The following is a 14,189-nucleotide window of genomic DNA, read 5'->3' as shown; positions in this document are numbered from 1 at the left end:
GTTCCACTTTAAATGTATAATTTTCCTGTTTAATCAAGCAAGTAATAACTCCAATTCTGACTTCACATGACTCTGCCAGTTGTAATCCTAAGAAGTCAATGTCAGGTATCAAGTCCTCCCAATGCAGAGTGTCCTAGAGTTAAGAAACCACCATTATGAATATTTAACAATACATGAATGCCTCTTATTGTTTTTCCATGTCCTCATACACCTGTACATAACATAATACAGGCATGGAATATGATACTGTTGAGTCCTTACAAAATTTGATATTAATCTAAATTAGAAAAAAGGTTTATGACATATATTTTTAAATATGGTCTCATAATACTGATTTGGCTGAAAAATGTTTCAAAGCTCTGTAATCTTTAAGATGACAACTTCTTTTTCTACAGACAATGATCATTAAATACTACAATGGACCTCCTAAGCATTCAGATGCAATCTGACTTTACTGTCATGTCCTGTGTATTGTATCAATCTTGTTATATCTGTTCACTGAACGAGTGAAACAAACAGCTGTGGTAGAAAGGGGAGGAAACAAATTAGAACTTACAACATTTATAGCGTCTGCGGGAATATATCGTGGTGTGCTACGTATTGTAGAAACTCCTTTCATCAGCACTTTATGGTTTTGGTATACTAACAACACTGGGTACAAGGGTCCCTAAAATTTATATAAATCTTTAAAAAGAAAAACAATCATTCCCATTAGTATTGCCAGGTTTCAGGACATTCTAACCAAAGTCCCCTGACTTTTAGTCCTTGTTGTACCAGTGCATTAAAAAATTCAGCATGTAGTTAACAATCTGTCAGTGCCAATGTTGCCAGATCATACATTACTACTTAACTGCAACTGCACAATGGCTTTTTGAATGCACTGTATTTGCAGTCCTGAGAGCCACAAAATTATTAATTCCAATTGGAATAAGGAAAAAGTGTAATAAAACTGCCAATTATTGAGGAATATCACCATTATCAACTACATATAAGATGTTATCCAGCGTTTTTCTCTCAACATTAACTCTATACGTAGAAACAATTATTGGAAATTATCAATGTGTTTTTCTATGTAACAGATCAATTACTGATCAAGTACTCTGTATTCATCACATACTACAGAAAAATGGGAGTACAATGGAACAGAACATCACCTATTTCTAGACTTCAAGACAGTTTGTGATTCAACTATGAGAGAAGTATTGTTCAATATTATCACTGAAAACAGCATAATTAAAATATGTTTAAACAAAACCTATAGTAGAGGATATAAGTAAACATCTGTCTGATACATTTCATGTTCAGAATGGCCTCAAACAAGATGCTTTATCACCACTGCATTTCAGATTTTCTTTAGAATATGCCATTAGGAAGGCCCAAGAAAATTAGGACATGCTGGAATCAAATGCAACACACCAGCTTTTGATCTATGATGTTGATGTTAATTCACTGGGTGAAAACACAAATAACATGAAGTAAAAGACAGGAACTCCATCCATTGCTGTTTAAGGTCTAAAAGAATACGCAGGAGAAACTATATACATTGATGTCTCATCACCAGCATGGAGTACAAAATCACAATATACAAATAACTAATAAATCCTGTTAAAAGTTGTGAAGCTAAATTATTATTTGGGAATGGCAGTAATAATGAAAAGTACATTCACAAAGAAGGTACAAACAAATTAAATGTACTAAATATCTAGCATTCAATTCAAAATCTTCATCTTCCTAACTCCTATCAAAAACCTGAATGTTAAAATAGACAAAACTATAATTGTACTTGCCATTTTATATTCATGGCCTTTAACAATAAGGGAAGAATGAATGAGACTAAGGGTGTTTGAAAATAATGTGCTGAGAATATCTGGAAGTAAAAATAACAAATTAGGATGGAGAAAGGAGCTCTATAATTTGTACTCTTCAGCAAATATTATTAGGGTGAAACTTACAAAAGTTTAGTCACAAAACTAAAAGAGAAGAGACTATGTGGAAAACCTATGCATGCATAGGCACACAATATTAAAAGGAATTTTAAAGAAAGAGGACATGAGGGTGTGGACTCGATTCAACTGGCTCAAGACAGTGTCCAATGGAGACTACTGTGAAAATTTGGAGACTTTCTATTTCATAAAATGCATGAAATTTAATCATCTGAGCAAATATCAACACATGGAAATGAGTACAACTGTTTGGAAGAATAGATGTGGACATCAAGATGCCCAGAATGTTAAGTAACAGAGACCAATACACATCTTGTTAAGGACAAGAATGGAAGAGTACAATACCAAGAACATAACCATGTGAAAATTGTTTTTAACCAAAACTGTATTTTGTACAGACCCCATATCATATTTTAACAAAAACCATTCAACAGCTCCAGAGATGGAACATGCAGAAGGGGGGTGGACAGACAGACTATTGGACATGACTCCTCATTAATTTCAATTTTATGCACTTCGTACAAAGTGCACATAAAAATCTGTGTTGGTATAACTTATTAAATAAAAATAGGATGTTATATGTAATGGAATCATGTTCCTTATATTTGGGAAGGAATGGATGGATTGTGAATTCTCACATAGAGCACAGGTAGTGGAACACATTATGTGGATGACATCTACAATCTAAATATGAGATTTCACCAACTTGTAAACTTGTTAAACATTTTTTATATTACATTTACAAATTGAAACACACACAAAAAAATGGAGAGATTTTTCATTTTGTGTTACTTGTATATAAATTAACTACAACATTATTGTTCATATTATTACTGTAATAATAATATATAAAAAAGTCTGTTTTGTTTCTTGGGGTGATGGGACATTCTTTGTTAGATCAACTGACACACATGCACACATACTATATGAATGAACAAATAAAGTTATCCTTACATACGCTGATACCTAACTACCAAAACATATTCACCTCATCTCAATACATCACAACCAATTTCTTTCTAAACTCCTTTGCAATTTATAGGTATCACTCACCTTCAATGCCACCTTCAGTAACAAATGTAACTACTAGTTACTGCTGGCTTTCATGTGAAAACATACTGCCACACAGAATGTATGGCATTCCAGAATAAGATCTGTGGACACATGGCCACACACCCATCATAAATTACATTATTTAAATGGACAATATTCTGTTAACTGGCAAAACACCACACATTACTCAGGCTAAACAGGATATTAGTATCAACTTAGTGGAACATTAGTCTCCAGGGAAAATCACCTTATTCACAAAAATATAATCAAATCACCACACATGCTGCTGCCATTACATGTAATAATCCTGCAGCAAATATACAGACAATGGTTGCATTGAGAACTGCTCAGTACTACAAAACACACTATAATTAGATTGCACATGAATTATTTGTTCGGCCTTCCACAGAAACATTCAGATACTACAAAACAATAAAAGGTAACAACAAATTTAAAAACTGATAGATGAAAACAACATGAATTCAACTGTTTCTATTATCTATGTCTCAAAAGTACTTTCCGTTACACAACGATTTCTAGTACTTCATACCCTATCTGTAACAAGTTCACTAGAACACAAACCAAAAGCGGACTAGAACAAAGTAAATTGCTCAGGTTTGATTCCAGTTACAGCAAAACATAGATAATAGGAACAAACATTATGACTGCTAATAATAACAACACTGATTTCAGCTCATGTGTGGGCTAAAATATTTGAGCATTCTATTCTTCTTTGCACAAACTTCCAAGTAAAGGAGTGAACTGATTAAAGACTTACAAAGTTGGGTTTCTTTTGTAAGAACTTCATTTGAAACAAGTTGGATTATATGAAAGTAATTCTGGAATACGTGATGCCACAGAGATTTGCATGTAATACTCAAGGCTAATTTGGACACACAATTTATACATACCATTGAACGGAAATTACATTTATAAACATCATAACATACTGGTTTCTCTCATGTAAAGTACATTGTCACTTTAATTACTGCATATAACAATAAATATCAGCAAGATTAAGAAAACTAATCATAGTACCCAGTATGTGGAAAGAGGGCATATTCAAGGTACCATTTCACTAAATATATTTAGTTCCCATGAAGACCATATTACATAGAAGTATGACTGACTATGGTGGTTACCACAGCATACAAAACTAAATGCAACACAGTGCAATACTTGGGGAATAATCAAAGAAAATATGCCACATTATTATACAAGACAATGAATCATGATACAACCTTTAGGGAGTGTGATGTGGTGGAAAAACAAGGAATGTATTAACAAAGTAACTATATCTATCCATCCATACATATACGTTCCATGGAACCAAATGTAAGTCAGACTGAATTTATTCTTCTCCTAACTGCATCATAAACTTCATTTGTTGTTCCCAGATACAATCAAATCCTGTTACAGCATTCCTCTATATACCGCCATCCTAACATTCCACCCACAAAAGCCTCAAAACAGAAATTCCCTATGTAATTTCAAAGGAAATCTTCCAGTAAAGCATAGCTGCCATTTGCCAATGTATGTAGCAATACAAATGTCGCATGAACCGTTATAATCAAGTCTGACACAACACCATGCCATTTTGTTTCCATCATCTATACAGACAACTTCCTGGAATATTTAGCTGTAGAAATACTGTGCACCAACTACTCTGCATTAACAAATATAAAACCTACTTGGGAAAGAAACCACATGTTGTGACTTGAGGGAACTAAAGTCTTACTTCAGGTCACTAGTGTAAACGGCAACATTCCAAATCCAGGATATTAGAGAAAATAAACCTGCTACTGGAAGAGGCAATCATTTGAAAATTGAATAATTACCAAGAATAAGCTGCATACAGTAACAGGTAACATTCTAATAATTTTATAGTTTAGATGCGTCATGTTTGTGTTTTCAATTGATACATATATTTATTCTTCAAGTCTATACACAAACCATTTTAATATTGATGTTTAAAATTAAAATTGATATAAATAATTCGCGCTATTCATCGTTTTTCTCGATGTTACAATTTGCGCTATATATTACAACATGTTTCGATGTCTCGATTTAAATAACCCTATATTTAACACAATTCAGGTTATTGACCCAACTCCATAACACCATGCTACCTATATATACGACCCATTCAGTACACCAAACTAGTCTGTGAACTGACATTCACCCGATCAGACCTGTCCAGCTGAGGACACACGACACATCCAACTCCTGGTATGTTATTATGTTTCTATATTGCTTAATGAAAATTTTTATAACGATGTCCAAACTCATTTACGTATGAATAATATGAATAATATTAATTATATTGTTGATAATTTCACAGAAATAATGAACAAAATAATATAAACACGCCACATAATATGCAAAGAATCAGAAGATAAAAGGAACATCCACAACTACAACCTACAATCTACAATTACCGAAAAGCGTGCATAAAAAATATTGAATAGTTTTAAAAAATAAACCTGAAGATGATGCTGAGACATTGAAACATGTTGTAATATATAGCGCAAATTGTAACATCGAGAAAAACGATGAATAGCGCGAATTATTTATATCAATTTTAATTTTAAACATCAATATTAAAATGGTTTGTGTATAGACTTGAAGAATAAATATATGTATCAATTCTAATAATTCTAGTACAACAGTTTCACTAGCAGTCTCAATCTCCACAGGACATGCTAAGGAAGAACCCAATTCTTCCTCCTGAGAGGTTAGTGAGAATGACTGAAAATAATCTCACTGTAGTGAAAAGACCGTAGTCAACCAAACTGAAACTAACTTAATATAAATCTATGATGTTCCATGGAATAAAATCAATAACAATAACAAAGTTATAGTGTGCTTAAAACTTGTAGCTCCAAAATGCATTTTCAAACACTTGTAGGTGGCAAATAAAACTTGTCCAGAATTCTCAATGACTGTAAATTGTTATCATGTTAAAAGAAAAGGTAAAGTTTCCCTTATGCTAAGTAGTCATGCCATGAACTCACACAGCTAAAATTCCAGTGATCAGTCTCAAGCTCTGGCTATTTTACCACCAAAGTAGATGGTCCATAGTACTAATCAGATTAGAGGCTGGGTGGGCACCCAAATCAATCTTTACAATGCAGTGACAAGAAATATCACCGCCCTATTGAATATCAAATATGGCTATTCAGTCTGTAGCTGATCAGTTTTCTAAGCTGACCAAATATAATATTTTACCATTTTAATTGCTTCTGATATATGGCTAAGAAATTATGTATTAGTGTTAAGAATTACACTTTTACTAGCGTGTGCATACACATGAATGCACACACCCATGTGTTTAGATTCTTAAATAATGACAAAACTTTTATAAAATTATTGTACACCAATAATCTATTACAATAATTACTAAATATTCTGCAGACATTTTCTATCATATTTACTGAATAAATAAGACAAACTTTTAACAATTAGTATTGGCCCACAAGTCTGGTAGTTCATCTCTACAGCTAGGAATCTACATTTATTCCATGTATGTCTACTGCACAATGACAAGACCCCATCATCAATGTTCAGAATGTAGTGCATCGAACAGAAAGTGTTAATAAAAGCAAATTCAGAAACACATCGGGATGCAAGATGACAAATGGGCCAGTTTTACCAGGATTACTTACTGACCCAGGGGGTGAGAGGAGGAGGAGGAGGAGGAAGATATATTATATATATATCCATTAGCAGGTGAAGGTTTTATCAGCAGGTCTTCACTATATACCATTACACAAAATGAAGATTCATTGTCATGTACAATGATCAGGCTTAAAAAAGCATTTCAGTGTAACTGAAACATATGAAATTTTTTTAAAGACACACACACAAAAAAAAATACACAACAGCAGCATATGTATGTATCGGCAGTGTACTTTAGAAAAATGTTCCTCAATGCAAGGTGAGCCATGGACATGGTGAACACTAATTCATAAACTGACTTTATAATATTATCAGAAGTTATGTGTTTGAAGGTTTGAAGTTGTTAATAAAATAGAAATATTATTGTGCGGTAGGAATGGGCTAAAATTATGTATGTCCCATAACAGTCGATACTGTAGGATCTTGTAAATTTAGTCATATTACTTCACATCCCATAAAAGACAGGAATTTTTAGTCTAAACAACTATTAGTTTCTCAATGATTCTGCCAAACAGAACCAATTGCCAGTAAGTTAGTAGCTTATACCACAGTTCAATGCTCAGTAATCCAACTAAAATTCTTAAAACACACCATTGCTATCACATAATAATTCACAGTTCATACCACTTCATCAAACCATTGTACCTTTTGAAATTGGTTACTGTTGTCATTCTGAACTACAATTATTACAATAATCTAATATTGAAACATATCAAAATTCTACAGCCAGACAGCAGCACTTATTCCCTTATAAAAATACATTTATTTCTACTCTAGCAACACAACTTCAAAATGTACCAGGACACCAGACAAGTACTACATCACAAACACAGTTTAAACATGCAACACATACAACTGGAATAATGTACAACCACCAAATAACACATAATGAGGTACTTCAACCATTCCCTTACAGGTTACACATCATAAAATCACACCAAAAAGTAAAATGAACATAATTTCACATAAACATTGTAACCACCAACATAAGAAAGAATTTATGTTATTTTACTGATTACATAGATTAGCAGTATTCCTTAATTTTTTGATTGTGCAGTGACTCACATGCATTAAAGTGTATATACATGAACCACGTGATGATTATATATAATTAAAACATGTAGTACAGAAGAACAGTGCCAGCTTCAAAAGATGTGATGATGTAATGAAGTGATATGAACTGTAAATTGTGTGACAGTGATGGTACAATATTAAACACTAGGATATTTCACTGTAGTATTTGAACTTTCAGGAGGTGAAGGGTATTCAGTAGTTCAGTATAAAAACATTTATCAAGTTTCATGCATCAAGTACTACAATGCATATGTACTTTGCACACCCAACAAAGATATAACAATATTCTCAATAAGTTACTTGCACAGACTTGTTATTAGGCATCATTTTTACAAGGTCAGAAATTGGAACATCTAGAGTTTGTATTTGGTAAATAATTTTACTTCCGTTGTGGGCTGGATAAGAGAAATGATTTGTCATAAACTAGATGTGATACTGGGTATTTATGTTCTACCATCTTCATTGTCATCACCATGCTATGATCCCTTAACTAATGTAAGGATTACAGTAGTTACCCACAGTATTTGAATAAGCAACAGATTCTTCTTATAAAATGTTTAATTTATTAGACAATTTGTCATTAAACTCTGCTGAAAAATTATGAAAATGGGAAATCAGAACAGCACATTCTCTGTAATTCTGTTTGGCCCAACACAGCTCTTACCTTGATATGTACATCCAAGTACCAAATGGCTCAAATTACTCTACGAGGGGATATTAACTGCCAACACAGATCAAGATTAAGTGCACTGCTACTCAAGCATTCAACAGAAACCTCCTTTAACCCTTTACAGCTGTGTGATAACTAAGTGTACCACATGTTTTAATAATCAGTACCACTGCATTTTGTATTTATGGGTTTTGTGACTCTCAGTACACAGGGATTGTTTACTTAAACAGCATTAACAAGTTGATCTTTGTAATGGTTTTCTTTACAATACATACCAAATTCCTAAATATTATTTAGATGAGCTTTAGCTATTAAAAGGGTTAGCAAATGACATGACACACCTTGCAGAACATTATTCTAATCTACACTATATGTACAGATTAAAATAAACACTCATATAGTAACTTAACAACATTCTGAGTTATAAAAATAATTTAGTAAGTTATATCAATGTGATTCCAGTTTCTATTGTGTGTTTTAGTGTTAGTTCACATATAATCATGGCAGTAATACTCATTAATGTTAAGAAAAATGAAGGGCAAACTAATACTGCTACAAATGTTAAGACATCACACAATGGTTGGTCATCCTTTACTGACTGTGCGTCACATCCCAGGCGTAGTCCAGCTGGCTGTGCGTTAGAGTAGCATATATCTATACTGTTAAACCTTGTAGCTGAAGTCTGGCTGGCCACCCCATAGTTTGGGAATTAAATATGTTACTCTTACAATAAAGGAAAATGTACAATTGAATATTACTGTCAGAAAAAGGAAAAGCAAGACAAAAAAGAGAACTACACAATAACAAAGTGTAAATAAAAATAAATAATGAGAAGTAAAAGAAAAAGAAACAAAAGGAAGATAGTTTGCTTTTGATTGCTAGTTGTATATATAATAAAGACAGTGTACAGATGAAAATCTTGATTACTAAAAATAAAGCATAAATATACAAAAATATTTTCACATCAGAAGAAACAGATCAAACAGACAATTCTACATTAAGAATACAATATGACACAGTTTACAATAATACATCAACCCACACTTCATAAGTCTTTGGGATACTTTTTGATAAAATCAGTCAGTTATAGAAAAAACAAGAGAGTCCATTTTTAAAATCAATACATTCAGTGCACAGTTAATCAAAAAAGTTATCTTAACAAATTTCAAGGAACGTTTAATAGGGATACCTCTGACATGGATGTAGTCTGCAAAGACTGGGAATGGCTGTCATCTCACCAACATTTAACTACAATTGTACAGAATGTTTTCCTCTTTTTCTAGTTACACACAAGCACACAATTAAGGTCACTACACACTCACTTCCATTACTGGACATAAAATTTGGAACACCCTGTAAATATATTTAGAATTTCATCCAGCACCAACTGTCGCACTGGTCATTTTATTACGGATATTCTTATTTGTGTACTTCATGTGTAACATCTGCTAAGCTAACAGAACACATGGATATACGTTACATGAGGAGTAAGACTCAAAGCATTGAATGACAAAATTTTGTTTGTTAAAAGCACATGAGTCATGAACAGATTCACTACTCTGCATTGCAGACACCACTTTGAACCTGCACCCTCTTCCTGCCTCAACTTCATGTTTTACCTTTAGCCAGTTCCAGAGGATTTATTAGAGAACTCGAAGTGACTGAAGTTAAATACTTTTCAAATAATAAGGAGCAAAACATTCAGATGAAATTCTGATTTAATTATATCTGAAATTTACATGCATTATGTAATATTTCTGCTATGAAAGTGCCAGGAAAAGAAAACAAGCTGTATACTATAAATTGACAATTCTGTATTCTGTACCATTATTACCTCTTTCTCAAAATTAAGGAAGATATTTTTTAAAACAGTAATATGTACAAGTGATCATTTAACATGGATTCAATGTGATATATGATCAATGGTAAAATGGTGCAAATTCACACTGAAACTACCATTTTCATAAGGTAGGAACATAATGACATTCATAATTGCCATTCAAAGTCCTTTTGCAGAAATTTCCTAATTTCTTCTCTGTCAGAAATTCTGTTGATAATACTGATGATTTTGTAAACAACTTGACTGGTGAGGCAAGACAACTTGGTATGTTGAAAGTATAAAAGATATTCTAAAGCATCAATTTAAAATCTAAAGATGTCATTAGAAAACACTCTTTCAAGCAATATTCAGTACTCTTTATTTCAAATGTTGAAAAAGTTCAATTGGCTGGGCAATTTAGAATATTACCAGTAGCAAATAGAAAATAGAGTATAATCATTCACCTGTGCATTTAACAGTAAGTATTATACTAGGTAAGAATATATCTGTAATACGTAAAACTGTTTTTTGGACTTCATCCACAACCTAAATTATATAATAAAATAATAAAACTACAATGTTCTGGAAACTGTATTTTACTTCCATCTTCAGGCCTAGATCTGAGGCTGGTTCAACCATGGTGCCTTAATAAATAGGTTTTCTGTCCCCTTCACCCCTCCTTTAGCTGGAGACAGAAGCAGAATCTAGCTTTCAAAACACCATTGTTTTATTATTTTATAATTTAGAGTATGGGCAAATCTCAGACAACATTTTACATATTGTAATGCACCACTGTCAGAAAACTTCAGACTTCGACAAGAATATATCTATGTAATATGAAAAACCTGTCACCTCTGCATGCACTGTATCTACTGGCAGTTTAACTACATGGACAGTTTTATTACATATTACCTACTTCTTATAATAAAGATAACAAATGTCATGGAGGAACTGGACTTCAAGACCGCTACAGCTAACAGTAATATTTTGTACTTACTGCATTATAATTGACGTTACATGTATTTTCAGTTAAATGGAGAATGTCAAGCAGAAAAAGGGCAAGACAATCATTTTGGTATTTAGTTCAAAACTTCAAGTCATACCAAGATGGCAAATTCCAAATTGTGTCCACAATACATCTGATGTTACTCCCTGTATTCCAAACTAAGTCACTTTGTGTTTATTAAGTACTGTAAGCCTGAAACAAATGGTGTAGTGAAGTTCTGGTTGAATGTATCTGCTGAAGGTTAATGCCATGTTTGTGGGTATACAAAGAGGTAGAACTCAATAGTTTTTGAATATAAGTGATACTTTACTGTTTAGAAAGTGATTTATGAAGTTTGTTTAATGGCAAATCATATAACAAATATTACAATTTATTCTGAAAGGATTAAAAGGTAATTGAGAGAATAACTATATGTTAGCTTCATATACATTCTGCTGGCCTGATCTGTTAGTAAATGGCACAATGATGAATTAAACAACTTCCAAAATAGTTCTGATTCTGAAATTATATAAAATATTCCATTATGTCTGTGCACATATTTTGAAAACATGTTACTACTTCCTTGCAGTACTTTCATCTCTTAAAAAGTATACATAAACAAAACTGCAAACCTATGGACTTTCACTGACATCCACACAACAGTACAACATTCTAACATGACAAAATTAATAGTTAAAATTTCAGGTTCTCATGGTGATGAGTATGAAAATGACTGTCTTCTGGGATGTTATACAGGGCACTGATGATGCAGGCAGTAAGCACCTCTGAAATATGCCAGTTTCTACTAGACTACATACTGCAATATTCCAGAAAACAGTCATCTTCAAACTAAAAGTTACTTTATTTTGAAATCACTACCAACTGCAGTCCTTTGTACAACATATTTTATAAAAATGCTATGAAGAGATTATTCTCAAGTCATTAAAAGGAAGAACTCTTCCTTCCATGTCAAAACTGTTTAGGGAAGCATCACATTACAATGTCTTTCCCCTGTAGTCTCTTTTGTTGATTATGTAAAACACCAACAGGAATTTGGAAGGCTGTAACTATAACACCCTCATACACTTTCCATATAAATAAGAGCAATTGCAATTTCAGTAGGGTAGTGGCCTGTTATATCCTCTGCGTGCCATAGGGAAAGTCCTGGCTCCTCCCAGATAGCTGTAGGTAGTCTGTCTGCGGTGTGGCAATGTTCTGTTTCGAGAGTACCCGTACCCATAACCCACACTGTAGCCCTGTGTCCCCACTGGACCCAGCCTTCCCTATACTGAAATTTCATAGTTCATATCATACACACTTGCACGGTCAGGAGTGGGTGTTGAGCTGCGATGAGGATCCTGCACCATGGATGTAGGTGTTCCCCCCATTGGGCCACCAACAGCCACAAGTCCACGATGTTCTGTGCGAGGAGTTCCAGGAGAAGCAGAAGTAAGTTCCATTGAGTCTGTCATTTCTAATGCGCGCACAAATGACATGGGTCTCCTGGAACCTGGACTGGGTCGACGTCCACCATCACAAGAAGACATCATAGTTGTTGATGTTGGAGTCGTAGGAGTGGCCATGGTCTTGCGTTTTATCTGTGGAGACTGAGGGGGAGGATATACAGGTACACCACCCCTCACTGGAGGATAATATGATGATGCAGAGGGTCTTTGTCCATATAACTGTTGCTGCTGCTGTTGTTGTTGTTGTTGTTGTTGTTGTGTGGGACTTGTTGGGTTGGATCTGTAATAGTCATAGACACCTGTTCGCTGATGCTGTGTGGACAACTGCTGGTGGTGATGTACAGGCCCAGCTACACCATTCCCTCCACTGACATACGCACCTGGAGATGTATCTTTCCACATATACACTCCCCGCTGTGGGGAACCTGCTAACTCACGTATATTGTCCACTGTGTTGTTGGTTCGTGAATATGCTAGTTCACCTCCTGATCCACCTTGTCGTACCAACTCTCCCTCCGACAGAAATCGCCTCTGAGGACTGCCGTACGTTCCTCCTGGTGCAATCCGTCCACCAGATCCATGAGGTTGAGCTCCATGATGTGGATGAGAGCTCCCCATGTGCTGTTGTTGAAGCTGGAAGTCATAGTAGGAAGGGGGACCACCTACTATACCCCCAACTCCAATAAAGTCTGGACGACGGGGCTGCGTTGGAGTACCCGGGTTTGACCTTTAAAAGAACTAACTCTAAGTGACTGACATATAGAAGCAAGATCAGGCAGTGCAGTAGCAATATATACATATATACCAATTTAAACTTACATACAAGAGCAGGAGTTTATCAATCAACTATTTCATTTACATCAATTGCGTAATACAATGATGACATTCATTATCAATTTGGGATTAAACAGATGACATACTTTAATGGTTGTGAGCCATTGGGACATTTTGATTACATTAGCAACTTTGATGACTTTAAAATATTATGTTATAAGAGTCAAAGTAATGTATGTATTGCACAAGCAAACCAAAACCAAAGTTTTGCAGTAAATTTGAGGCATTTGTTTAAAAAAATCTTTGAATTCATTTTATGTAGCTATCTGAGTACTCTTACATAGCATGGCAACAGGTTAAATCTAAATTATCATATCTTTCTATTATTATATATAAAATTTACTTTTGTGGTAATCCAAATCTTGCCCAACTTTCAGTTATGTCTAAAGCCAAGGTTCTGACATTAATCTAATATCAAAGCCCAAGTTGGAAAAATATTTTAATAATATAAAACACATTTTAAATGATATAATAAACATTCTAGTGTGACTAAGCAACTGACTGGAGTGGAGCTGTGTGTAAGGGCCCTGGCCTATTAAGAATAAACCATTTATATGAACAGCAATAAATAAAAATGCATCACAAAAATAGGTATTTATCTGGAGACAAAAAAAGCTACTGCACAAACTGCTGAGCTATGCAGATACCTAAAAGAAATAAGAATATG

The 14,189-nt window shown here is 34.0% G+C and overlaps 1 protein-coding gene across 3 annotated transcripts in view; it reads right to left on the bottom strand.

Moving 5' to 3' along the window:
* Positions 1 to 2,649: 2,649 nt before the first annotated feature.
* The window catches only part of Zdhhc8 (zinc finger DHHC-type containing 8), a 32,020-nt gene continuing 20,480 nt past the window's right edge, over positions 2,650 to 14,189 (bottom strand). For all 3 annotated transcript variants that reach the window (XM_022071176.2, XM_022071177.2, XM_022071178.2), the window contains one exon: positions 2,650 to 13,415. In XM_022071176.2, coding sequence (XP_021926868.1) covers positions 12,506 to 13,415 — 910 coding nt within the window. In that variant the 3' untranslated portion in view covers positions 2,650 to 12,505. The remainder of the gene's footprint in view (positions 13,416 to 14,189) is intronic.

The sequence above is a fragment of the Zootermopsis nevadensis genome, unplaced genomic scaffold (assembly GCF_977971745.1).
Source record: "Zootermopsis nevadensis isolate Lab colony 2312 unplaced genomic scaffold, Znev_1.0 Znev_ptg000015l, whole genome shotgun sequence".
Taxonomy (NCBI): Eukaryota; Metazoa; Arthropoda; class Insecta; order Blattodea; family Termopsidae; genus Zootermopsis; species Zootermopsis nevadensis.
Note: the sequence above shows the minus strand (reverse complement) of the source record. Positions and strands in the feature narration are given on the sequence as shown.